The sequence below is a fragment of the Neophocaena asiaeorientalis genome, unplaced genomic scaffold (genome assembly GCF_003031525.2).
Source record: "Neophocaena asiaeorientalis asiaeorientalis breed wild unplaced genomic scaffold, Neophocaena_asiaeorientalis_V1.1 scaffold14, whole genome shotgun sequence".
In the NCBI taxonomy this organism is placed as follows: domain Eukaryota; kingdom Metazoa; phylum Chordata; class Mammalia; order Artiodactyla; family Phocoenidae; genus Neophocaena; species Neophocaena asiaeorientalis.
Window position 1 is genome coordinate 1,974,786 of NW_020175192.1, and position 25,817 is coordinate 2,000,602.

Below are 25,817 nucleotides of genomic sequence, written 5' to 3' on the forward strand. Positions count from 1 at the left end.
AAAAAAAAAAAAAAAAAAAAGAAAAGAAAAGGAGTAGATTAACCGCGGTTAGCTGAGCAAGGCAAAACTAGAGGCTAAAGAACGCGGAGAATGGCTTCTCTGCAGGCTTAGGGACGCTGGTGGAATGTGGTTAAACCCTCACGAGGGGATGTAACTCTGTTCTTGGACTGTCACCTTCCTAAATACCTTTACAGCGCATCACCCTTTATTATTGAAAAGACAATGAAACGCCCCCGAAACGTATTAAGAAAAAAATCACCTACACTCCATCACCCCACCACCATTCCTTTTGAAACACTGGCCTTTGAAACCTGGAGCTGGCCAGCCACTGGGGAAACTGAGGCACGGGATGAGAAAAAGTTCAGGCGGCCCAATGGTAACAGGACAGAGCAGCCCCAGGCCTGACTGGATCATCTCCTCCAGTTCAGCGGCTGTCAGACCGTGTCCACAAATGCGGTCTCTAGATAAAGGACGGTGCCATGGCCAAGAGAGGAAGGGTCAGAGAAGGAACACGATTAAGACCTTGGAAAGGAAGCCCAGGAAAAAGGGTGAGAGGGTTATTCTGACTGTTTTTATAGAGAAACACGAGGAATTAAATCTGATTTTAAGTAGGGAATTTCAGACTCAGTAAGGGTGAGCAACTGCTCTCAATCTCCACTGCCTGGAACAAAATGAGACCATCAACAGAGCCAGAGCAGGATGGATTTGCTGCCTGTTCCCCAAGGCCTGAAATTCAGAGGTTAAACCAAACCCGAAGTGTAGATTCCAAACTATGAGTTGGGACGTGTTGGGGAAGGGAGGGAGGAGGTCAAAAGAAAGGAGACAGACTGACCTCCAGGACAGAAGGCAGGGACCCCACCTCCGGGCCAAACATCTTCCATGAACAGCGACAGCAGCGGCACCTAGTGGGGTCAGATGTAATTGCGGTCATGGCCCTCTTTCCAGAGCTTTTTAAATCGCAGCAGTGAAGTCACCTCATGGAATGTTCATTAGGTCATAATTCAAAGAGTTCCTAGAAATGTCAGGATTACCTGTGCTGCTTTGATGGCCACAGGTAACTATGAGTACCTGCCAAAGGAGGACCTCAATCCGGATGCAGAAACTCCAAACCAGGCCCACCTGCCTGACGGCTCACTTTCTTCATTCAGTAAACGACCACTGTATGCCCATCATGTGCCATGTGCTGACCTGGCCACAAGAGGCTAGGCGACAGGGGTAAGAGGACAGAAGGGTAAGGGGACAGAGGGTGAGGGGACAGAAGGCCAACAGGACAGAGGATAAGAGAACAGAGGGTAAGAGGACAGAGGGTAAGGGGACAGAAGGATAAGAGGACAGAGGGTAAGAGGGCAGAAGGCTAGGAGGACAGAAGGATCGGTCTCTGGGAGATCATCTTCAGGGGCAGTTGGGAAAGGAAATCTGCCGTAGGGTGTGACTGCAGCCGCCGGAGGGGTGGGGAGGGGGGGCTGTTTCTAGAGGCTAGGAGCCTGGGGAAGGGAAGCTTTCACGGAAGAGGCAGAAATTTGGCGAAGACTCCCAGCGCAGAGTGGCAGCGAGAGCACTGGTTCTATTGGGAAATGGCACCTTTTAGATGCCGGCAGAATAGCGGAGAAGAGGCGTCTGACAGGCCACTTGCAGGAAAGGTCTGGAGAGGCTCAGCAGTCCAGGCAGGAAGATGGGCGCGGTGGGCGGTGAGGGATGAGAAGCAGCTCGAGGCCATGGAAAGGGCACACACCCCACTCTCCGCCAGCTGGGAGCTTGCCTGGCCATCTCTCTGGGGGAGGGCGGGTTAAAAGCGCACACTGCAGGCATGAATATGCCGGACGTCTCCGTGTGATGGACCACTGTCAGCATCACGCCGGACTCTCTGTGCCCTTATATTTTATACTCCCGAGGGAGTGAGTGTGCCTGATTGCTGCACTGCGGAGAAAGACCGGTCGGAGCACAAGCGCCCCTCTCCTCCGTGCCACCCAGGCTGGGCAGCCTGGCCCAACACTGCTGTCACTGTCGCCCCGAGCTAGTGTCAGGTAGCACTCACAGTGGTGAGGACGAAGCCACCTTGTCCTGACCCGCAATCTGTTCACAGCCCCAGGGAGGGAGGACGGAGCTGTTGCCCTTACACTGAGGACAGGGCAGGACATTCGAAAAAGCTCCTCACTCCAACATACCCCCAGGGCGTCGAGGTAGAGAATAACCAAGGCTGAGGGCAGAACCTGAACGTCAAGTTTAAGTGGAGGGCAAAAGAACAGGGGTCTTCTGCCCATTTTTGGATTGGGTTGTTTTTTTGATATTGAGCTGCATGAGCTGCTTGTAAATTTTGGAGATTAATCCTTTGTCAGTTGCTTCATTTGCAAATATTTTCTCTCATTCTGAGGGTTGTCTTTTGGTCTTGTTTATGGTTTCCTTTGCTGTGCAAAAGCTCTGAAGTTTCATTAGGTCCCATTTGTTTATTTTTGTTTTTATTTCCATTTCTCCTGGAGGTGGGTCAAAAAGGATCTTGCTGTGATTTATGTCATAGAGTGTTCTGCCTATGTTTTCCTCTAAGAGTTTGATAGTGTCCGGCCTTACGTTTAGGTCTTTAATCCATCTGGAGTTTATTTTTGTGTATGGTATTAGGGAGTGTTCTAATTTCATACTTTTCCATGTACCTGTCAAGTTTTCCCAGCATCACTTATTGAAGAGGCTGTCTTTTCTCCATTGTATATTCTTGCCTCCTTTATCAAAGATAAGGTGACCATATGTGCGTGGGTTTATCTCTGGGCTTTCTATCCCGTTCCACAGACCTATATTTCTGTTTTTGTGCCAGTACCACTGTCTTGATTACTGTAGCTTTATAGTATGGTCTGAAGTCAGGAAAAACAAATACCGTATACTAACACATATATATGGAATATAAGGAAAAAAAGAAAAAGGTCATGAAGAACCTAGGAGCAAGACGGGAATAAAGGCACAGACCTACCAGAGGATATGGGGAGGGGGAAGGGTAAGCTGTGACAAAGCGAGAGAGAGGCATGGACATATATACACTACCAAATGTAAGGTAGATAGCTAGTGGGAAGCAGCCACAGTGCTCCGCAACTGAGCAGGAAGATCAGCTCAGTGCTCTGTGACCACCTAGAGGGGTGAAAGAACAGGGGTGCTGTTTCTAAAGGGGAAGAGGCCGAGGGAACTGACCCAAGAGCACACAGAGCTGCAGGCTTAAAGGGAAAGGGGGCTCCACGTGTATGTGCGTGCAGAGAACACGGAGGGGGCGCCCACAAACAGCCCCGGCTCTCTCTCAGGGCTTCTTCTGTCCCAGGTTCTAGAACCTGAGCCTGGCCAAGTTCGCAGTGAGCTTCCAAGCACAGACACTTAGTAATAACTAAATGAAGCTTCAGGACATTGACTGCCCTCTGCCCTTTGAGCAGTTATGCTCAGACTATGATGATGGACTAGCGACGCACAGTCTCTTGCAGAGGGAATTAATATTTAAAATATGGTGTCTGAACTTTCATCTCTTCTTACAAAATCTAACAAAAACCTCATGCCTATGAGTTTCTCATCACGAGCAATACCAACACTTTGCTCAATGTCTCTGTCTGGGTAACTTTCCCAAGGGGAGCAAGCAGGAACCACTGGTGTTTCTTGCCTTGGCTGATGGCCAGCCTCGCGGACCCTGGGACCGGGGGCGCGTCCTCTGCTGAGCCCTGAACGCACTCACCACTGCCAGATACGCTGCCTGCTGCGGCCCGCGAGGAGCCCTCTGCCTTTTTCACCATAACATTGATTAGAAGAGCTTGCCCCTGGTTACAGAAATAACAAATTCACTTTGGAAAACCAGAAAAATTGTAGTAAAACATAAAACAAATAAAAATTAGTTATGATTCCACCTTCCTGAGGTATGAACATTAATATTCTGGAGTATTTTCTCCTATATTTGCATAAACATTTTTCTTAAATAAAACCGATTAGTTTTTTACCTCGCTTTCTCTGTGTAACATTGTGAACAATCCTCAATGATTCTTACTCCTCAAAAACATGATTTTTGATGGCTGAGTAATATTCCACTTAATGGAGAGACATACCATCATTCCCCGTTCATTTCATCATCCCCATTTGAACAGTTATCGATTTGTCTCTATTATAAAGAACACTGCAGGTAGAAACCCTGTACATCAATCTGTGTGCATCTCTGATGATTTGCTTAAGGCAAATTCCCAGGCATGGAGCCACCGAATCAAAGAACCACCTGACATAAGATGTGTCTAAACCAGAATGTTGGTCCTCTGCTCCCAGGCTGCACTGAAGGGCAAATAAGCTACCTTGAGGGTAAGGCTCAAGAATGAGGATCCCAGCAGGGTCCTGAATGGATCCGTTTTTCAAATTAAATAAGATCAAATAAATGAGTGGCCACAGGAGTTACAAGGCTGAACTGGAGAGACGGGGGCGGCAGCAGAGGGGGTAATTGCTCAGATGCATTTTACAGGAGAGAAGGGCTAGTACTGAGAATTTCCACATGCAAAACCACAAGGAAGACCTCTGTCCCAGGACCCCTGGCATGGCTTCCTCTCCCGGGCGACCGCACTCCAAGATGTTTGTGTGAGCAGCCAGCAGATTATGTCACGTAGGTGACCAGGACAGGGCCTGGCACAGAAGCTCAAGAAATGTGCTTTCCTTTCTGCTACAATGTAATGACGAGGTTACTCAGAACACAGCCCAGCCAGCAATGTGAGTCAGTAAAACTGCGGAATAAAGGCTGAACTTCACGTCCCTACGCTCACTTCTGGGTTATTGGATCAACACAAAAGTATGGCTCTTTAGCTCTGTAAGAACACGTCACTTAAAAGGGAAAGCACAAGGAAGGATAAAGCACCGACCTACAGCAATCTCCTTCCCATCTAACTCAGGCCGTGAGTACAACCAACCTCACAGGTAAGTAACGAAGCAGTTAATTAGGGGAGTATCTCAGCAGCATTTCCTTGCTGCCCCAGCCCCATTTCCGTCCACCGCCCCTAAACACCACCAGCCTGAAGAGACACGTCCACAGCCACACCCCTCTAACCCGAGGAGCTCCTGGTGCAGCGGCCAGCCCAGCTCAGCATCCCATCGCCGTTCAGTCTGCACAGAGTTCTCCCTGTAAGATACAGGTGTCAACAACACACAAGGAATGTGTTGTTTACACCCCTCATTCCCTTTTCCTTTTCTGTTATACTTTATCTCCTGTAATGGTGGCTCAACCCACAAAGACAGTGAGAAGATAAAACTGTACCATGTGGCTGGTGTCACAGATATCTTCTGACATAAGAAGTGGTGGTTGGAATTTGGATTCTAGTAAAGATAATCTTTGGTGGTGGTAGGGAAATACCTTGCAGCACTGAAATTTTCCAAAAGCAATCGTGTCCAGTTGTTTTTAAGATGACTCATTTGGAAGCTGAGCAAGGAACTTGAATAGGCAAATCAGAGAATTATAAATGATTAGTAAACATACGAAAACAGCTCCATCTCACTGGCCATTAGGGAGATGCAATTAAAGCAAGGTATCATTTTTCACCTCTAAAACTGGTAAAAATCTTGAAGTCTGATAACATTCAGCGTTTTTGCGGATATGGGGAAATGGGTACTCTTCACCACCATTGGTAGGAACAGATTGGCACAAAATTTCTGAAGGGCGATTTTGTACTACTTATCTAATGTGCACAACCTATGACTCGGCAATCTCACTCCCAGAAACCGATCCTGTAGACCTGCACCTCTCATACAACAGCCCCTACTGTACATGTGGCTATTCAATTTTAAAAGTAATTTAAATGAAACAGAATTAAAAACTGAGCTCTTCCACTGACCTACTTACATTTCAAGTGTTCAACAGCTTCGCGTGGCTAGTGGCTGCCGTGTGGGACAATGCAGACGTACCTCATTTTCATCAACACAGCAAGTTCTACTGGGCAGTGCTGCCATGGGAATACGCACGGAAGTGGAGAAAGATAAACGGACAGAGATACTCAAGGCAGCGCTCTCTGTAAAGCAGACTGGATATAGGAAAAAGCGGAATAAACAAATGCCACATTTATACAAAAGTGCAAAAATAAAAAATGAGGGTTATTTATACAAACAGAGGACTCTGCTGTTAACTTTGTAAGTATGTTGCAAGACAAGATATGCATTTTAACATTTTATATATATAGATAGATATTTATGTGATCTCTAAAGACACTGAAAAATATCGCAAGGACACATGTCAAACTATTAGTGGCAGTGGAAGGAAGAGGGACTAGAGAGAGGAATGGGTATTTTCACTTTTATTTATGTCTACACTGACTGAATCTGTAGCAACCAGCACATATTTTGTTAAAAAAAAAAAAAAAAAAAAAGATTTTCAAAAGGAGCTCTACTCTTAGAAAGATGATTTACCAGTAAGCCCTGAAGACATCATAGTCTACTCATTTCTTTTCTAAACTATTTCCATCCTCTGGCCATCACTCTTCTAGATCTAGTCATCAAAAGCATTGTCCTGGGCTTCCCTGCTGGCGCAGTGGTTGGGAGTCCGCCTGCCGATGCAGGGGACGCGGGTTCGTGCCCCGGTCCGGGAAGATCCCACATGCCGCGGAGCGGCTGGGCCCGTGGGCCATGGCCGCTGAGCCTGCGCGTGCGGAGCCTGTGCTCTGCAATGGGAGAGGCCGCAGCGGTGCGAGGCCCGCGTACCGCAAAAAAAAAAAAAAAAGCATTGTCCTGAGGCCCGGGGGGGCCATGGATGCACCCCATCCAGCTGTGACCCCTCCCACCAGCCACTCCCTGGCAGCATTTCCCCCAGTTGTCCTCTTTCCTTTGCCCTCTTTTCATCCACTCACACGTTCACTGTCCCTCAAGCAGCTTTACACTACCAACAGGATATAGTCTCTCACACTGCAACAGGTGGCAAGGACCTCGGCAGATGTGCTTCTAACCCCCAGAACAAAGCGCGCTGTCTGACAACGCGGCCTGACCGCAGAAGAGCAGCAGGAGAGCGGGGACGGGCGGCAGCACAGACGATTCAGACACACATCCCACGGGTGAGTGCTTTTCACAACAAAATCAATCACACCAAATATAAGAAACCAGCACTGGCAAGTGAGATGACCAATTATGTTCCAAATGTGATGGGTTTATTTTATTTTACTCTGATGCAAAACGAAAAATTCCACTACCGCAGAGACCGATATATTACAAGGTCATGAAAAAGTGGTGTGGGACATGCAGGACGTGATGGACAACTGGAGGGTCGGGTCATCTCCTTTGTAACATGACACTACACTGTCGCTGAGCAACACATTGAAAATAACACTGCGGAACTGAACTGAAATGTGGCACCAACAGGACAACTTCCGGGCATGTCTTCAAGCACACCTCCCTTAGGCTGGACTCAATATCTAGGCTTCTGTGTGAGGAGGATTACAATTCTTTGGAAGAATAAAAAGTTCACACCTTTGAAATCTCACAGAAGAATTTTAAGGCCAAAACATAGTGGGTTGACTTCTCTTCACCTCCAGGGACAAAGCTGATGCTTTATTCAAAACCACATTAAGCTTCTAGTTCAAATCCCAGCCCGACCTTGTGCCCTCCTGCATTGAAGTTCTTTCCATCGATTAGAGCTGACAGGGTCAGTTTCACTCCTAGGAAGAAGCAAACACCACAATCACTTGTAACAAGCATTACAATCAGATCTGCATTTCCTAGAAACAATGGGTGGAATCAATGGCATGGGTTACAGCTGGCTATGAGATTACCTCTGTTACTAACTCGATGCCAGGTTATCCACAGCCACCTGATCTGTAAAGCACAGTCATGGCACACTTTATTTGGAGCTCACGGTGAAGAATGATGAGTGACCAACCAAACTCACAAGCCACAGTAACCAAGTTATTATTAGGAACACAGTGAGTCCCCTATATGCAAACCTCCAAGTTGTGAACTTTCAAAGATGCGAACGTGTGTTCACATGTCCAGTCATGGAAGTTAGTTCACGTGTCTGGCAAACACTGTCACATGAGTGCATCCTCTACAAGTGGCTGTGCTTTTGTGTACTTTACTGTACAGTACTGTATAGAATACAGTAGTACGGTATCTCTATTTCAAGCCCAGGATGTCCAGGAGCAAGCATAAAAGCAGTGGTGATGTAGCTGGTACAGTACTACCCAGACATCACTAGATCGTTTCTTCAAGAGGGTAGACAGAATTGAATCCAGCAAGGAGCCAGAGCCTGTGCCATCAACGGCAGCCATGAGTGAAATGGCAGCTTGCCCTCCGTCTCCTGTTGCTGACGATCCTTCAGCTCTACCATCTCCCACCTCCTCTCCCCACTCCAGTCAGTAACTCTTCTTGCCTGTTCACTCGATGCCAGCCCCTGTGTGCCGGCTGTTGTACTGGACTACTGTACTTTTTAAGGTAGTGTACTGAAAGATTAAACATGTTTTATTTGTTGTGCTTGTTTTTTTATGTATTATTTGTGTGAAAAGTATTATAAACCTATTACAATACAGTACTATATAGCCAATTGTGTTAGCTGGGTACCTAGGCTAACTCTGTTGGACTTACGAACAAATTGGACTTACAAACGCGCTCTTGGAATGGAACTCGTTTATATGTAGGGAACTTACTGTACAAAAATATTTTTTTAAACGAAAGTGCTTAATCTGTTTTACTTCGAACAACCAAATGTTACAAAATGGTCGGAATCAACCTAAAGTGATTGCAGGTTGTCTGTAGGTTCTTTTCATTATTCCTCAATCACCTTCTACCCCAAGCCCATAGTTATTCACTCCTTTACTCACCTGGTCGAAGGGTCTGAGTATAACCCAGTCCAATCAGGCTGGCATTATTCACTTTAGCCTAAGATTAGGAGACGAAATAGAAACAGTTAGAAAACAATCAATTTCATAATATATAAGTCCAACACAACCACTCCATGCATCAGATTTCCGAAGCTGAAACACCTTAGGACCAATCCAGAATTAGTAAAACTGAAAACTTAATTAATAAAAGATAAATCTTTTAAGAAGTCAGTAGGGGACAGAGGGGACCTTGAGAATGCATGCTTAAAGGCCTCGAGCAAAATTTTAAAACACTGTGCAGCCAAACATCCCTCCTGTGAACTGAATTCTTTTGAGTTACCAGTTTTACAACCTCTGACAGTGGTACGAGCTTGAACTCTGGTGAGAGACGGATCTGGGTTCAAATCTTGGCACCTGTCTCTTATTGTGTGACCTTGCGCAAGTTACCTGACCTCTCTAAGTCTCAGCTCCCTCGTCTATAAAATGCAGATGAGGGTAATACTGCTCACCAAATAATTAGTTGTGAGGGTTAAATGAGATAATACACATAAAGTCTTAGCACAGGACCTGAAATTTAAGAGCTCAATTAGTGTTATTAACAAGAATTACCAATGGCAACAGGAACAGTAATCGAAACCCAGGAACTTATAGATAAGAAAATTGTGAGGCCAAAGAGATAAAATGACTTTAGGTCAGACAACAAATACAGAAGGAACTAAGATTAGAACCCACAGTTCCTGACTTCAGGTATATGCTCTTTTCACTACACAATGAGTAGCTCAAAGTTAATAAAGAACATGCAAACTACAACCACATCACAGCATCCATTTACGACTCAGACGAAACCCTAAGAGCAGACCCAATCTGCAGCACAGTCTTACACATAGAGAAGTTCTACAGTCCAGCTTGTACTTAGCGGCGATGCCGAAACGGGTGTTGTTACTGCCAGCCGTCCACGCGAGGTTTATTGACGTTTCAATCTTCTCGTTCACCTTCTGGTAGATCGACCCTCCAAATTCAGTGCCATCGTTCCTGTTTTCACAGCAGAAGAAAAGTCATAAATATCTAGTTTGTTACAATATGGAAACAAATTCTAAGACTATCTAAATCAGGGTCTTATTTTACAGGTACAGACTTCAGCAGACTTCTAGCACAACAGACTTCCAGACAAACCGGTTGTGTGATTTATAGCCACCTAATTAAAGCACAGTAACATCTGACTCATTTACTTGGCTCCTCCACATGACATGAATTTCTTAGACACAATTCAATTATGCACAAAGGCAGACACCTCAAGTAAGTATGATCTGTATGTCTCTGACATGTTCACAGTATTTAGAAACTTCAAAGTAGAGTTATATAAAGATTCTGTGAAAAAAAATATATAGTAGTACAAGCCAATTCTGGATTTCACTCAAAACCCAATCTTAGCATTAGAAAGCACCCTCCAGACAACAGCTACAGTGCATGGCCCCAGGGAAGTACACGACGTATTGCTTCAGAGCACCTCAGCAGTCAGTCCCTGAGTTTTCGTAATACTGTTTCATCAATTTCAATGCCTCTTTCTACACCACTAGCGACTTTATTTTAGTCACCACTGGTGGAATAGAGTGTCTAGTGGAAAGCAATCTGCAACACTTCAAAAACACAGAGCTGATCCTTTGCTTTTCTTCCTGGGACAGCAGCAGTGCCCAGTAGGCCAAGACATAAAATACGGTTTAAAAGTTCAAATTCATGTAACCAACAGGCTGCAGCCTACAGACTTGAACCCAGGACTGCTCTGAGGACTTCTGCTACTTCTGAATACAACCCAGGTAACTGGTTCTGACCAGGGTACCTGAAAACCTCCAGAGAATTACATTGGGGATGCTCCAGGACGCTCAGATCAATCAGGGGGCTGTTCATGATCCTAACAGAGCTGCTTCTAGAAACCGACAAGATGAACAGGGAACCAGAGGAAGCAGGAACGCCTCCAAAGGATCCCTTCTATCAGGAGGTGGCCCCTGCCCCGGGCCCTCTCCATCCCAGTGGTTGGGGTACAGGCTCAGAGGCCAGCAACTGCCAGCAGCACAGCACCAGCGCCAAGTGCACTAACTCTGCAGTGCTTTGCCGACTACGAGCGGCACAGTGTAGCTGGATGTCCACCAAGGCATGACATCATGCCAGCACCACCCCTTCCAACCTTCTCCACATGCTAACGGCTACCATCCTCTGGGCGACTGTGCAGGCACTAAAGGAGGAACTCTGAACCATGAATACTCACACGTGAGTGTGCAGCTGGAAGTCTGCAGCCTTGTAACCCAGGGCGAAATTATTCTGTGACAGTTTGGATTTGGCTGTGTCAAAACTCATCTGATAGCCAGCAAGCCAACCTTCAATGGCCAACACAGCCCAGCCGTAGATGGTTGGTCCAGAAAAATCTATATCAACATTACTGCCAAGACTGAAACAATCCCGTTTATAGGAGGCCTTCAATTTCCCACTCTTCTTTCTGTAAAAAAAAAACAAATGAAAACAGCACAAGTTTTCGCTGCTGTCCAGAAATTTTTAGAGTAAGATCCCTCCTCTCCCATAATGTAAATACTGTTTTGGCAGGTGGCACATATACAGTAAAAATGTTTCAAATGACAGCTCTACAAATGTAATTTTGTTAGGATTAGAAATATATATACTATTTTTTACCTATTCCTCACTGTAAGTTCAAATGATAGGGTATTTCATGATTAATTTCATGAAAGCATAAGTATAAAAAGGTGTAAGATATTTCAGTACCAAATTAATAATCTGAATGTATATGTATACAGACATATAAGAAACCAAATTTCTTTAAATGTTTCCAAATGCTACAAAAGGTAATGCCGGACAAACTTCTAAACTATTAACCTGTCATAGAGAGAAGTGTACTTTTTTTTTTAATAAGCATATTTATTTTCCTTAGGCCAGTGTTTTCTCCCTGGACAATGTTAGATGGATGGAACAGAAGTGTACATTTTTGAAGGACAATACTGAAAACACGAAATCAGTTCTTAATAGTCCTGTGCTTGTCCTGAAGACAACACAGGTGTGTAGCAGGAAGGACACGCCTGCTGTTACAGTGGAGGAGAAATGCCACGTGGCCCCCATCGAGCACCTGTCCTTTAGAGAGAGGCAGGTAGGAAACAACATAATCCCCATTTTTCAGATGAAAAAACTGAGTCAGAGAAGTTGGGGGATTTATAAAGGCTAAGAAATCAAGTAAGCGGCACTATTCTTTGCAGTGTTCTGGTGCCAGGAGACTACACTCTTCTCTTAAGATGTTAACTTCTCAGCAAGACATCACATCCGTGAATCTTCAGGACAGCTTAAAAAATATCTCGTCTCAGACCCCTCTAGCTCCTACATTTTTTCTACTATGTGCCTCTTTGAGTGTCACATAGGGAGTGTCCTCAGAGAGGGTCCCTCCCTCCCTCCTGCACACACAGGTCTCCGTGCCCCTCACCTCCAGAGCTCCTCCTGCAGTTCCCTGCCCTAGACCTCTCTATCCCTTCAAGCCACAAGACCATTTCAGAAAATGGGGTTGGGATAATTACCCTGTGTTCGGTACAAATATGGTATCAAGAGTCAATTTCAACCCTTCAGCCAACTGAAAAATAAAGATTTCAAATTAACAATCAGCAATTTTTAATTCTTTTCTTGACCTGAAAAACCAACTCTAACGCTTTCTCTAACTTCCTAACAAATAAGAAAGTCATTAAAGAAAGCCAAATATTAAATGATTGAATAAATTTCCTCTTCTTCCTTCCCTGCACCCTATCCCACTCCCCTCACCCCCAGGCTTCATCATGATTCTCTCACACAAAAAAAGGCTAAAACATATAGGTCAAATCCTGTTCTAGCCAATAATGTAGATTAGAGTACAAAACCAGAAAATCCCAATACAACAAAACAACTGTGATACGCTCTTGAAATTATTGTAACTGGACATTTAACAAGCCAACCTAAGTAATTTATTCAGCTATACATACATATGCATTATCCATATATGGTAATGTGCAAATAAACATACTTCAAAAACTAGTGCCCTGAAAGTAGCAGGCACTTGACAACTGCTGAAAGATTTTCTCTTTGAAAACATTAAAGAATTTTAGAAACATTTTTCTGTGGAGTCAATTTTGCAATGATTACAAAACAAAATTAAATTAGATCACTACAAATAGCTTGGTCTACTCAGGAGAGGCTCAGCTGTGTAACAGTAAGTATTATAGAACTGGTCAGAACAAAAGATATCATAATTATGTACACAGCAACAAAACCTTACTTTCTAGAAATGTAAAACATACCAAAGAAGGCCACATGCAGAGAAAAAATACGAAAACTAGACAGGGTTGCAAGATCTCAAATTATATTTGGGATTTGTTCATCATTTTATCCCCAAGATAATTTTACCCTACAAATATCTTCCAACGCTCTCTTACCTTATTCTCCAAAGAGACTTCTGTCCCAAGAGTATTGTCTGTGTTCCACTTTTGGGTGAAGGTCAGTCCATAGTTACAAATCTTGTATTTGGTCTCTAGGTTGCCTGATGCTTTCCCTGTATCAGTGTAAGCATGACCAGAAGTAGAAAATTCCTGGTAAGAAAAAATAATTACTTTAAAATCAGCTCATGAGATAGAAAATATTCATTCCAGAAAGTAATGTTCAATGTAGCAGAAACCAACACAAATTACTTTTTACCACAGCCCTACTCTGCAGCAACTTATTTCCTGTTTTCCTTCCTTCTTTCCAATCTCTAAATATTTTAACCAGTCTTGCATCTTCCCATTACTCCACCTCTCTTACTGATATTTCTGTGCCATATGCTCTCTTACTAAATGGGAATCTCTCTTTTAAAAGAAAAATATCTTTACTGAAAATAAATGCCTTTTCTAAAAAGACAAAAATATTGAATCTTAAATATGTCCTTTCATGACACGAAAAAGACTATCAGTTCTCTATCATACCTTGTGAACTATTAGTTAACTTTAAAGCCCTTAAAAATCCCCAAACACTAGGAGCCCTAGATCGCGCCCTTTTAATAGGGCCAGAACTTTAATGCATTAAAAAGCCTTATTTTTATTGTGGTGAAATACACTTAACATAAAATGTATCATTTTAACCATTTTTATGTGTACAGTTCACTGGCATTAAGTACATTCACACTGTTATAAAAACTTTATTGCTTTTGTCCACAAAACTATCCGTAAGACTATCAGCGTACACAATTTCAATAATTGAAAGTACCCATTTTTCACAAGAAAATGGAATGTTGTAACTTATCCCTCTTCCCTGTCAAATAGTTACTATGAATGCCTTAAAATATATCCTCCTCCCAGTTAGGTGTCCCTCAGTCATATGACAATAAGCAATTAGAAATAGATCTCCTTCTAGGGGAAGCAAACAGTCAACACCTGTCACTGTCAATCTATGAACTGTCAAGAAAAAACGTTTCTGATTGGCCCTGTTTTTAAAGAACATTTCTGAAACCCTGCCAACCCTGCCCCCTAACGCTCGTTCTACAGGCCGATGAAACAACTGGGAAACTGTGATCTGTTTATCTACACCACGCAGAAAGTTTTCAAAGAGAATATCTATCACACTGCACACTAAGGGCAAGGCCTTGGTGAAACACGATAAAATGCTAGTCACGTTTAATAGTGCACATCACTTTCTTTTAGCAGATCCAGCTACCTAGTGTTTCATTTTTCACGTTTACCTTTCATAAACTTGCAAATATAGCAAATATAAACCTTAATTTTGGTGCAAAAAATAAAGGTAAAAGAGTATTTAGTCTATATTTCTTTCTTATCATCATCATTTCTTAGTCTGAAGCTCTGTCAAAAATCTAAAACGCCAGAGGTACAAATCTCAAAGAAAAGTCTAGAATTTTCCTAAGTTGAGTTCCAGGCTCACAATTGCTTCAGTTTTTGTCTAATTTCATAATTAGCTCAAACAGCGCAAAATATATTTATAACATGCACATAACATCTACGGTTCTGCATTAAATGCTAGTATGCAACAAAACAATCACGAAAATGTTACTGTTGTAGATGGCATATCATAAAAATACCAAGATACGATCGAGAAAACTTGGAGCAGTGGATGAAATTTACCCTGAATCAGTACCAGAGAACAAAAGCAGCCATAAAAACAAGCACACAAATATACTGTTTCTCTTACCATCTGAATGAACATTCACACACAACAGCAGCATGAAAGGGAGATAAAATTTTAGTTGTTGATTTTTGCAAGACAAACCTACCTTGAGCAAATTCTGAAGTACTAATCAAAATGAGTATAACTTTTCTATTTTAATAGATGATATAACAAAATCCCATCCTAGTAGGGGAGTTGCATACATATTTATTCACTACTAGAAAACCCAAGGAAAGAATCATAGTGACAAACCAGGACTATATGAAGCATAAGACAAAGTACCGTAAATACTCCACATGCTTCTTGCCCTTCTAATTTAATCATTATATCCAGAAATAAAATTTGCGCTGGTTTGAATAGGTAAATACCAAACAAAAAAGATGTGGCCAATAAAGAGAAATCAGAGAATAAGGTGAGGATAAAGTTGATCTATTTGCTGAGACTTACTTAAAGAAAGCTCTGGTTAGTGACGCTTTGATAATACACTGATATATCCTTTACCATATTCTTAACTTCCAGTAAAAAAGACTTTATGAACATTAATAAAAAATGTAGACTAATCTTCTACATGCATTTCTACATCTGTTTCAACTAATCATGAAGGGACAGAGACTAAAATTAATTTGTTTTTGTAAAAGGGCAACAAAATTTGCATGAACCCAATACAAGGGAAGCAAAGATTTTAGTGTCCATATACATATTCATGAAAGTATAAAGATATGGCATCGGTCGAAAAAATATATATATATATACACATACATATGTATACATATATTCTGTATCTTCTGAGAATAAGACTCAGAATACTCTTATTATGACAAACACAAAGGGTCTCCCCCCAAATTCAACCTGACTGTCCTTGGGCTCAAGTGGCTGGGCAGCTCACTGAAATCTGAGAGCAGGACAAAGCTGTAGGGAAGACAGCATAGCACCAAAAGTATGCCGTTTCAAGTAACTTGACTAAACAATGATTTTTAAACAGGTTTCTTTAAGTTAATTATGCTACATCTATTAAAAATATATTAAGGGGCTTCCCTGGTGGTGCAGTGGTTGAGAATCCGCCTGCCAATGCAGGGGACACGGGTTTGATCCCTGGTCCGGGAAGACCCCACATGCTGCAGAGCAACTAAGCCCATGCACCACAACTACTGAGCCTGCGCTCTAGAGCCCGCGAGCCACAACTACTGAAGCCCGTGCACCTAGAGCCTGTGCTCTGCAACAAGAGAAGCCACCGCAACGAGGAGCCCGTGCACCGCAACGAAGAGCAGCCCTGCTTGCCGCAACTAGAGAAAGCCTGCGTGCAGCAACGAAGACCCAATGCAGCCAAAAATATAATTAATTGATTGAAAATATATATATATATATATATTAAGTACTTACCACTCCACTACATGACTTGGTTCTCAGATCTATTTTGACCATGCCAAATCCTAGACACACACAGAAATACACATTAATGTACAAAATGTGACATGCACTCCAGTCTTTGCAACTTAGAAATTATGAAAATAGTCCATAGTACATTCCATATGGAAAATACTCAGTATTCTTGTTAAGTGAGAGTTCCACAAGGAATTGAATTATAACAAAATAACTTAATTTTAAAGTCCCTCAAAATAATAAAGACATATTTTGAAAATATAAGTTAAAAAAACAAATGGATGAAAGGAATATGTACTATTTTAAGAACCAAAATTATTAGAAATTATGCAGATATATATATATACAAGCTTAAAATATACAATTAACATTACTAGTTAATAAAAAATCAAATGTGTACAGCACAAAAAATTAAAATGCAAAGACTAAAATTTTAAAACTAAAAATAAATGTCCACTTGCTTTCAAACACTGTATGTTCCTCCAAAGAAGTCAAAAGCTGTGTCTTCACCATCGTGAAAATACTGCCATTATTTGGAGGAGGAAAACTACATCCCCTACGTTAGCTGTCCCCAGGGCTAACCAAAGGAGGCACACATATTACAGATTTATATGATTTCACCCAACAGATAATATTAAATATGCAAATGCTATGTATGTGTTAATGTACACAACAGCTTTTAATGCCTGTGGGACTCTACCTCTAAAAACAGAAGTCTAGTAACCTGCTAATGGTGATCCCCTTAAATCTTGTAAAATAGATTAATGCTGACTTAACCTCATTTTACTAAGCACAGTCTCTCCCATATAGTTGGCATTCAGTACTAATGCTTACCCCCAAATTGGCAATTCACAATAGCATACTTACCATATCCTTTGTTGAAGACATCCTTGGCAGCCTTTCCTAGGTCACAGTAAGTTGGTGTGTTACACATATCTTATAAAGAAAAATGAGGACAAGGGAATAAAAGTAACTATTTAGTATTTATTCACTGTTCAGCTGTTTAGTTCTGTGAGAAGAGGTATATAGTTTTCTCTTCCTTTGTGTCATTAATGCTTATGCCCTAATGCAAGGCAAGTTAAGAGAAAGCATGCTGCTCCTTTAAAAAGAGCTTTCCAGAATGCTAGAGAATAAAAGGGTTTTTCATGAGATTCACAAAGGTCATCTTTCTGATTGCATTGCAAAGAAAAGAAATTTCTCCCAGGCTGAAGGAGATGCTCTGTTAAACTGGACTTTTACTTTTTAAAAAAATGCAAAAATGTACATTAGAAAAACATTTCTTGGGCTGTTATAAAGCCAAAGAGCTATGTAAGATGTCAAGGTAAATTTTCTGAGGATTTGTAAAACAGATGCAATTAAACATCTTCAGGGTTACCGTTTTTGCCACTCTGACATTCAGTTCTTAAGAATTACCACACTAATTGAAATGTATTCACCCAGAGTACGCCCTCTCTCAAAACTCTTCTTAAAATAAAGTGCTATAATCTTACCTAGTAACCAGATATAGGACAGGGTCTACCTGCAGCAGTCTGCTCCCACAAATCAGTATACACGGTAAAGTTACAGCCTTCAAAACCCAAGGGGCTTGACTTTTCATCTTGCCTACTTAGTATTCAGCCAGCCTTTCTACTGCCAAGATGACCCTCACATCAAAATCTCAGGCCTGTTGACACTGCTGAACATACCACTCCTTTGCCCTGTGCACCACGGGAAACCTCTTCCTGCAGCAGCCTCAATAGCCACATCCAACAGGTCGTAGAACCACCTCAAGCAACCCCACTGGCCCCATTACTACACCAGAAACATCCAGAGCACCAGCTAGCCCCTGAACCACCTACACAACCGAAGGTATTTATTTCTATTTGGCTGAGCTGTTAGTCTGGCCTGCTGCTAAGTTTCTGCCTATCCCACCACACCTGAACACTACACACACTTTATGGTGCACTTCGTAATTGTGAATTCACTTAAAATTTGTCCCTCAACCTAAACCTGTCAAATATGACAGATATTAGGATATGTAAAGAGAACAGAGTATTAAAATATATATAAAGTTAAGAAGAAAGCGTAAAGGTGAGAGGAGATAAATGTACTGACTCATAGCCATCGTAAAGCTTTGTTGTTCTAAGCCACAAGGTTTCGTAGTTCACTCCCAGAGCAATTGATTTACAATTCAGTCCTTTGTATTCACAGGATCAATTTTAGGCTTTTTACACATTGCCAACTGCAATCTGATATTACTCTTTATGATCACAACCGATGCCGGTATCTGTTGAAATGTTTCCCGAAGTTCAGTCTAAAATGCAGGCATTACGTATTCAAATAGAAATGTTAAGGCTTTACAGTCTGGTTTTTTCTCTACTGACAAGAGAAAAGATACACTTAAATGTTTAGAAACATCCATCCAGGGACCCATTACAGTCTTTTAGCATTTTCCTTCTTTTTCAAAACGACCTGCCAGACACTTTGCAAAAGTCGTGTAGGGGGTTGGACCTCAATTTTACCTAGTTCAAGCTTACTTTTTCAGGCCCAGGATCCTGATGGGAAGTGCACTGCTGGTATGATCAAGCAAAAACTCGAGAAGCCCCAGAGACGACACGTTCCGCACATTTCCATGACTACAAATGCACTTGTCCGTGGGCACGCACAGCGCACCGGGGTTGCAGGAGCCGCAGTCGGGGGATGGGGGTGACGGGTTAGTTATAACCCAGCTTCACACGATTACTAACGGGACCGTCAGCTCGCCTCGCCTCTTGAAGGTTTACATTCAGCATCCTCCCCTCGGCGGCAGGGAGTGGAAGAGCCCCCCTCATGGTGGACTCCAATGCCAGGGAGGAAGCCGGGGGCGGGGGTGGGTTCGGGGTTCGAGGACCCGACTTCCCTCGAAACCAACCTCCCGTCCAGCGCGCGTGCGCGGCAGGGCCCGGCGCGCAGGGACGGGCGGAGGTTGACGTGGGGCGCGCAGGCCGGGCGACCGCACCTTTGTCCACGAGGGGCCCGCTCTCGCGAGAAGGCGCGGAGACTACTAGTTACCGTTGCCAGGGGAGGGGCCGCGGCGGCGGATGCGGCGGTACCAGCCACTCCGCAGTGGATGCTGGCACAGCCGACCCCGGCGTCTTCTCTGGCGGATGCCTGGCAGATCTGTATGGGGATTTCGTGTAAAGGTGACTAAAATTCAAGAATGTGGCCCTTAGGTCATCTCGTCTTAAGGATGAGAAAAATAAGTCCCGAGGGGGTAAGTGACGTGACTTATTCAAGATGACACAGGGTAAATGATATTTCAAAGGCAGAGAGGAGATGGAGGCGGGGAAGCTCTCCTTCAGAGACGAACTGCAGCTCGTAAGTGTAGAAGAAATTATAGAAATAGGAAATCACCACTTTGGAGCCACCAATAACTGATTCAAGCAAAATTCATCGATAGATGCTGGACGGTTGAGGATATGCATACAGTTCCAAAGTGTCATCCCACAGGTTACTTAGTGAAGAGAAAAGGGTACCTTCACATCAAAGAAGTCACCCTCAATCGAGTGATCAAACTTGACATCACCAGGGATGGTACAGACTGACATCACATGCTCATTCTTGCCAAAAAAGTGACTTCTCTCTATTCACAAGGAAACAATCAGATTGAGGGACAATCCAAATTGAGGGACATTCTGCAAAAAAACCACCTGGTCTCTTCGAAAATGTAAATTTCATGAAATATTAAGAAAAAGGCTAGTGAACTGTTCTAGATTAAAGGAGACAAAGATATGATTCCAAGACCAATGTGATCCTAAACTGCACCCAGGATCAAAAAACAAAAAGCATCAAAAAATAAAAACAAAAAGCATCTATTCAGGATCATTCTTGGGTCAACTGAGAAAACTTGAATGTCGACTATAGTAGTATTGTAACATGTAAAATTTTCTGAGAGTGATGATTATACCTTGATTATGCAGAAATGGCCTGGTGTTTAGGAGATACGTGCTGAAGTATTTAGGCGTGAAATAGCATGTGTCTGCAACTAACTCTCAAATGGTCAAGGGAAAAAACATGCAAAATGTTAACAATTGATGTAGCTAGGTGGAGCACATGTGGATGTTCGTTGCATTATTCTTGAAACTTTCCGATAAGTTTAAAATTTTTCAAAATAAAAAGTTGGGAAGAAAAAAACCCCACAAAGTCTTTGATATTCAGTTCCTGGTACCAGGTTGCTGCTTGAATCAAGAGGCAAAGATTATTTCCCTGCTGTGTGTAAGGCATTTCGGGCTAATAAGAGATAAGATACATGCTCCCAAAGGACTCATAATGTAAGACTTGGACAAATACCTGCTGAATGAGGCAGAAGATGATAAATGTCATCAACAAAGCAATAGAACTCAGTAGGCTAAACAAAATGAGCTTTGTAGTCAAAAGAGGCTGGGTTTGTATCTCACATCTGCTAACTCTGTGGTGTTTGGCGAGCAACTTAACCTCTCTATGCCTCTGTTTCTACATCTGTGAAACAGAACTAAATAAGGTCTACTTCAGAGGACTGTAGTAAATAGTAAAGAAAATAATGTATCCAGAGCACATAACAATCTACCTGGCATATGGAAAATGTTCATTAGTTAATAACACAGATGAAAATATGCTATAAGTGATTAAAAGCTGTACAGGCAAAACTACGTTTATTCACATACATATGCATATTAGAGCCACAACTTCAGCCTGTACTTTGGCACAGACCTGGACTTTGTCGGGTACAACAGGCCATTGAAGGCTGTACAGAGCACTTTGAATGGGAATTTGGCAACATTCCTTCCTTGGGCTTCTTTATCCAAAGACCTTTCTTCTGAAGGGAACTGATAACACCAGTCCCAGGTCATGCACCAAGAGACCTCCTCTTTCTCCCAGCACCTGATGCAGGAAGGTGGTAAAAGAAATTGTTAAGGTAAACGGCGGGTGCAGAGGGAATCATTCCTTTGCTTGCCATCTCTCTGGCCCCGTCGGCTTATCAGGATCCACGTTAACCCTCAACGTCCATATCAAGCCTCTAGCATCTGCCACCTCCAAACTACAGCCATTGCTCATCCCCGACCCACAATGGGCTCTAAGCTCTTGGGAAGCGTAGAAAGGACTTTCTCAGTCCAACTTCTAATCACCTGGCATTCTTCTCCTATAAAATGTCTAGAACCAGAATTTTAGGGCAGGGAAGGGGCTTTGGACTCCTTCGTTTGTGAGACATTTGCTACGTGCTTACTGCGTACAGGACACCAGGCTCAGAGCTGATGGATGAGCACACGTCCAGACACATCCGTGTTGTGTGCGTCCAGAGGCCCTGGTGAGCAGGCTCCCAGCACAGGTCACCTGCTGTAGTCAAGGTAACCCGATTGTCTGCCTGTGTTACCTTTGTCAGAGAAAATCTCAGGTTAGTATAGTTTTACCCTCAAAAATGAAAAAAAACACCCTAAGAACAGAAACCCCACTGTGAAGATTTAGTAGCTCGATTGCCCTAAATGTAAGGAAAATTAAGATTCTGAAGCCAGCGGTGTTATTTAATTCCCTGTTTCTTTAAAGCAAAAAGGGCCCACTTGTTTGTTTTCAAGGACTTCAGAATTCTGATGAAGGGTGAGGATCCCCTTGGCATCTTTGAAGAAGCGGAGGGACCAGCCCCATCCCTGGGCCTCCTCAAGGGGGCAGCAGAGCACAGGGACCCAGCGGTGAAAGCGCCTCACTGTGCCAGGGATGGGTCAGGTGGACAAGAGGGGCATGGCTTGCAGTGCAGAGGGGACAGACATCCAAGACTGTGTTATTGTATATTGAGGGTGTATATCATACCCTGAAATTCCATGTCTGAGGACTCTTCTCAAGGAAACAGACTCATGCAAAGGTTCATCTTGAATAGCTTGAATGAATTACAGTAGTAAGAAATTAAAAACAACTTAATGGCCAACATTTAGAGGATTCATTAAATTATAATACACCCATCTTCTGGGATATGGTACGGCCGTGTGTTCTGATAATATTTGATGATCTGGGGGAAAGTCTCAGTTAAAAAAAGGGGGAAGGAAACAAAAGTTTAAGTACAGTGTAATTCCGTGTGTGTGTGTGTGTGTGTGTGTGTGTGTGTGTGTGTTACAGTTTTACTTTAAGAAGAAGCAGGGCAGACAGAGAGACTGGGTAGAGGGGGCCCACATGGGTAGATGTAGGCTTTAGTAATGGCTAATTCTGGACTGGTGATAGATTAATAATACATATTATATATATATATGTATATATAATAAACAGATGCTGTATATATGTGTGTATATGTATGTACATAGAAAAAAATCGGGAAAATGTTTCCAAAATCTTATAGTGACTATCTCTGCTGGGTCAGAGTATATGTGATTTTTATTTTCTTCACACTGTTCTGTATTTTCCAAAATTTCTAAAATTTGGAGACGTGTTTCTGTTATAATCAGAAAAGTTAAACTCACTTTCATAAGGTGGGGAAGTACCTAGGTTCATGAGAAGGGCATGCTGTTCCGTGGGCAATTTCCATCCAAAATTGGAAATGTCTCTGGGATCAGTCCGTGGAATTTATTTTGGACTTTCTGGGAGCTCCCTTCACTCTTGGCCACAAGGGGGCGCAAGGAACCAAGATAAAGAATAGCTAACCCTGCTGGTAGGCAGGGGGCTTGGGACTCGAGTCAGGGTGATGACCCCTGTCCTCCCCTTGCCCCCAGAGCCTCATCCAAACTCTCCATACGGTTGTGAACACAATTATGGGGGCTTTCCTACCCAAGTTAGAGTCCAAGTTGAATGTCAAAAGGGCAGCAAATATTTACAAATTGTTTTTATGAGGAAACCAATTTTGTCAACGTTCCACATGTGGATTAGGGTACAGCCTGGCTGACACAACCTGCAAATTAGCTCTTCTTAATCACTTGCTAGTGAAGCACTATGATCACTTATACGTGAAACATAAATTAAGAAAAAAGAGGATGGCATACTCCTATGGAACCTAAAAATAGTTAATAGGCAATGTCCCCTTAGTGAATATATAGCTGTGTTTCAGGCAACTTGAAGTTTTGGGGAATGGCCTTAGGTTAGTGAGCTGTATAGTGTGGTGTAGAGGGAAGAATCAACTTTGGAACCAGAAAACTTATGTTAAATCCGAGGTCTGCAACTCACCGGCTGTGTGACCTTGGGCAAGTTACTTGACCTCTCTGAACCTTGGTGTCTTCATCTTTAAAACGGAGATCCCCAGGAGTACACCGTCTGTCCAGATGGGGCCCACCCAGGGGGTTCCACCAGATGGCTTTCTGTGGCCAAAGTTCTGAGGAGGCTTGGACCACACACCAGGGTTCACCTGGGCCAGAGCCAGATCACGCCAGTGAGTCACACACATCACAAGCCCCAGGACGATGGAGGAGCCAGACACAGGCTCACCCTGAAGGGGTGTGGAGGGGCTGCGGGGAGGGAGTCTACAGCTAGGGGCCTCTGGAGAACACCCCAGGGAGAGGCGAGGCCTGTAGCCCCACCCCTCCAGTGGGGACTCGGGAGCCCGTGTGTGCAGAGCTCAGGGCAGCCATTCACCACCCCACCTCACCTCTATGGAGATGTGATCGACATGAACCACGGTGTAAGTTTCAGGTGTACAGTGTGATGATTTGATACAAATATATATCGCAAAATATAATTACCACAGTAAGGTTGGTTAAGGGTGTCCTTTACCTCATATAATTACCACTTTTTTGTTGTTTATTACGGTGGGAACATTACAGCTCTGCTCTCACAGGAACTTTCAAGTTCACAGTACAGAATTGTTAACTATAGTTGCCAGAGCCATTCATTTAGAAAAATTTGTGTCTTCAGAATTGGGACTCCAGGCAGGTCTGGGATCTCCTAACACTATGGGATTCACCCCCTACCTTCGAGGAAAAAGAATCAGACCCCAGGTAGGGTCCAAACCCAAAGAGAGCAGAACCCATCCTGTCTGCAGGCTGGAGGATTCCCCTTTGCACGCTCCTTCCCTGAAACAGGTGTCCTGGGATGTGCGGACCGCCGCAGGGTTCCACTCTCTGTCCCTCAAAGTCATACGCAGTATCGCAGGGGGGCTTCATTCCTTCCTCTACAACCCTCCAGCCTCCCACTTAGAGACACCACTCCTGCTTACGGATCACACACCCCCTCACCCATCCTGGCCTGAACAGCTGCCACGGGGTGATCCTCAGGTCAGGTGACCATGCCCCCAGGCTCTGAGGGCCACCAGAACACCATTGCCTAGGACTGGACACAAGGGAAAAGAGGAATAAGCGGGGTTAGTTATAGGGATGCAGAGGGAGGAGACAATAAGAAAATGAAAAAACATGAGGCAAAAGAGAAAGACTCAAATGAAAAAGAATGCGAGGGACAAAGGTGTAGAAGGAAAACGATGAAATGAAAAGAAGAATGGAGGTTGAATTCCACTCAATTTTATAGGTTTCTGCCCTCCTCCCTGCAGTGTATTTACTATTAAATTACAGTCAGTAAAGAGAATAAAACAAACTGGACTCTATGAAAATACCTTGCTTTCCAAGTCGGTGCTCCATATGAGAGTTTCATAGAACCAAGGGGCTGAAAGGGCCTTGTGATCTCCTCTGGAAACATAAATGTAATCCAGCTGAAAAAGAAACCACCCTAAATCGCCCACACATGGGGACTGCACACTGCTGGGACCCTCAGTGGCATTGGTGAAAGGACATCTGGTCCCCGAGTCAGAGTGGTGCTGACACTGTCCCAACAGGCTGACTCCTGCTGTGACCTAAGACGAGAGACGGTGTTTCCAGCGAATGTGTATTGAGATACGGCCAGCTTTTTACAAACCTTTTCTTGCCTTTTCATCGCAGCATCTGCTGTCACTACCCCCACCTCTGTGTCTTGTGTAGCACGAGTGTGTCAGGGACTGCAGGACGCAGAGGAGGAAAAGCCCTGCTGTGGCCTGAACGCTCGTGTCCCCAGATTCACACGTTGCAATCCTAACGCCTGGTGTGACGGTGTTAGGAGGGGGGCCTCCGGAGGTGCTCAGGTCATGAGGTGAGGCCCTCATGAACGGGATTCGTGCCCTTGTGCAAGAGGCCCTGCAGAGCTCCCTCTCCCCTCCTCCACGTGAGGACACAGCAAGAAGGTGGCCGTTTACAAGCCAGGAAGCAGGCCTTCGCCTGACATAAACCTGACCACACGGGCACCCTGACCTCAGACTTCAGCTTGTATAGAGGCACCTAGTCCGTGGGAATTTTGTTACAGAGAGGTATGGAGAGTGCCCAGGAATGGGGTAGGGTGGACAAGGCATTTAGGGTTGATGAGTCACACACAACATCATCTAATTTTTTTAAGCAAAAAGAAGGCAGAGCACAACCTTGACAAAGGAAGCTCGGGGCCCCTGGTGCTGTTTCCAGCTGGAAGCCAGGTTGGGATCAGGAGAACGGAGGCTGCCTTACGGGAAAGGCAGGCCCCAGCGCCACGTGGTTGGTTGGCCAACTCCAAAGGGAGCCGCTC

The 25,817-nt window shown here is 43.7% G+C and overlaps 1 protein-coding gene across 2 annotated transcripts; it reads right to left on the reverse strand.

Moving 5' to 3' along the window:
• Positions 1-7,089: 7,089 nt before the first annotated feature.
• On the reverse strand, positions 7,090-19,174 carry VDAC3 (voltage dependent anion channel 3). Of its 2 annotated transcripts, none has more exons than XM_024765123.1 (9): positions 18,851-19,174; positions 17,202-17,270; positions 16,335-16,384; positions 13,238-13,390; positions 12,353-12,405; positions 11,047-11,274; positions 9,665-9,815; positions 8,784-8,841; positions 7,090-7,625 (listed from the first exon to the last, which is right to left on the reverse strand). In XM_024765123.1, exons 2-9 carry the CDS (start codon positions 17,266-17,268, stop codon positions 7,534-7,536), a joined length of 852 nt encoding a protein of 283 aa, XP_024620891.1. In that variant the 5' UTR covers positions 17,269-17,270; positions 18,851-19,174; the 3' UTR covers positions 7,090-7,533. The 2 variants fall into 2 exon arrangements, with proteins under 2 accessions (XP_024620891.1, XP_024620892.1); XM_024765124.1 differs by lacking the exon at positions 18,851-19,174 and adding an exon at positions 17,825-17,843.
• Between the last annotated feature and the right edge of the window lie 6,643 nt (positions 19,175-25,817).

What these genes read in the sequence shown, in the direction of transcription:
- VDAC3 (XM_024765123.1), bottom strand. Translation starts at nt 17,268, where the DNA reads ATGTGTAACACACCAACTTACTGTGACCTAGGAAAGGCTGCCAAGGAT. An exon ending in TGTCTTCAACAAAGGATATG is followed by an intron (nt 16,385 to 17,201) that starts GTAAGTATGCTA and finishes GTGTGTGTCTAG; the next exon opens with GATTTGGCATGGTCAAAATA. An exon ending in AAGTCTCTTTGGAGAATAAG is followed by an intron (nt 12,406 to 13,237) that starts GTAAGAGAGCGT and finishes TTTATTTTTCAG; the next exon opens with TTGGCTGAAGGGTTGAAATT.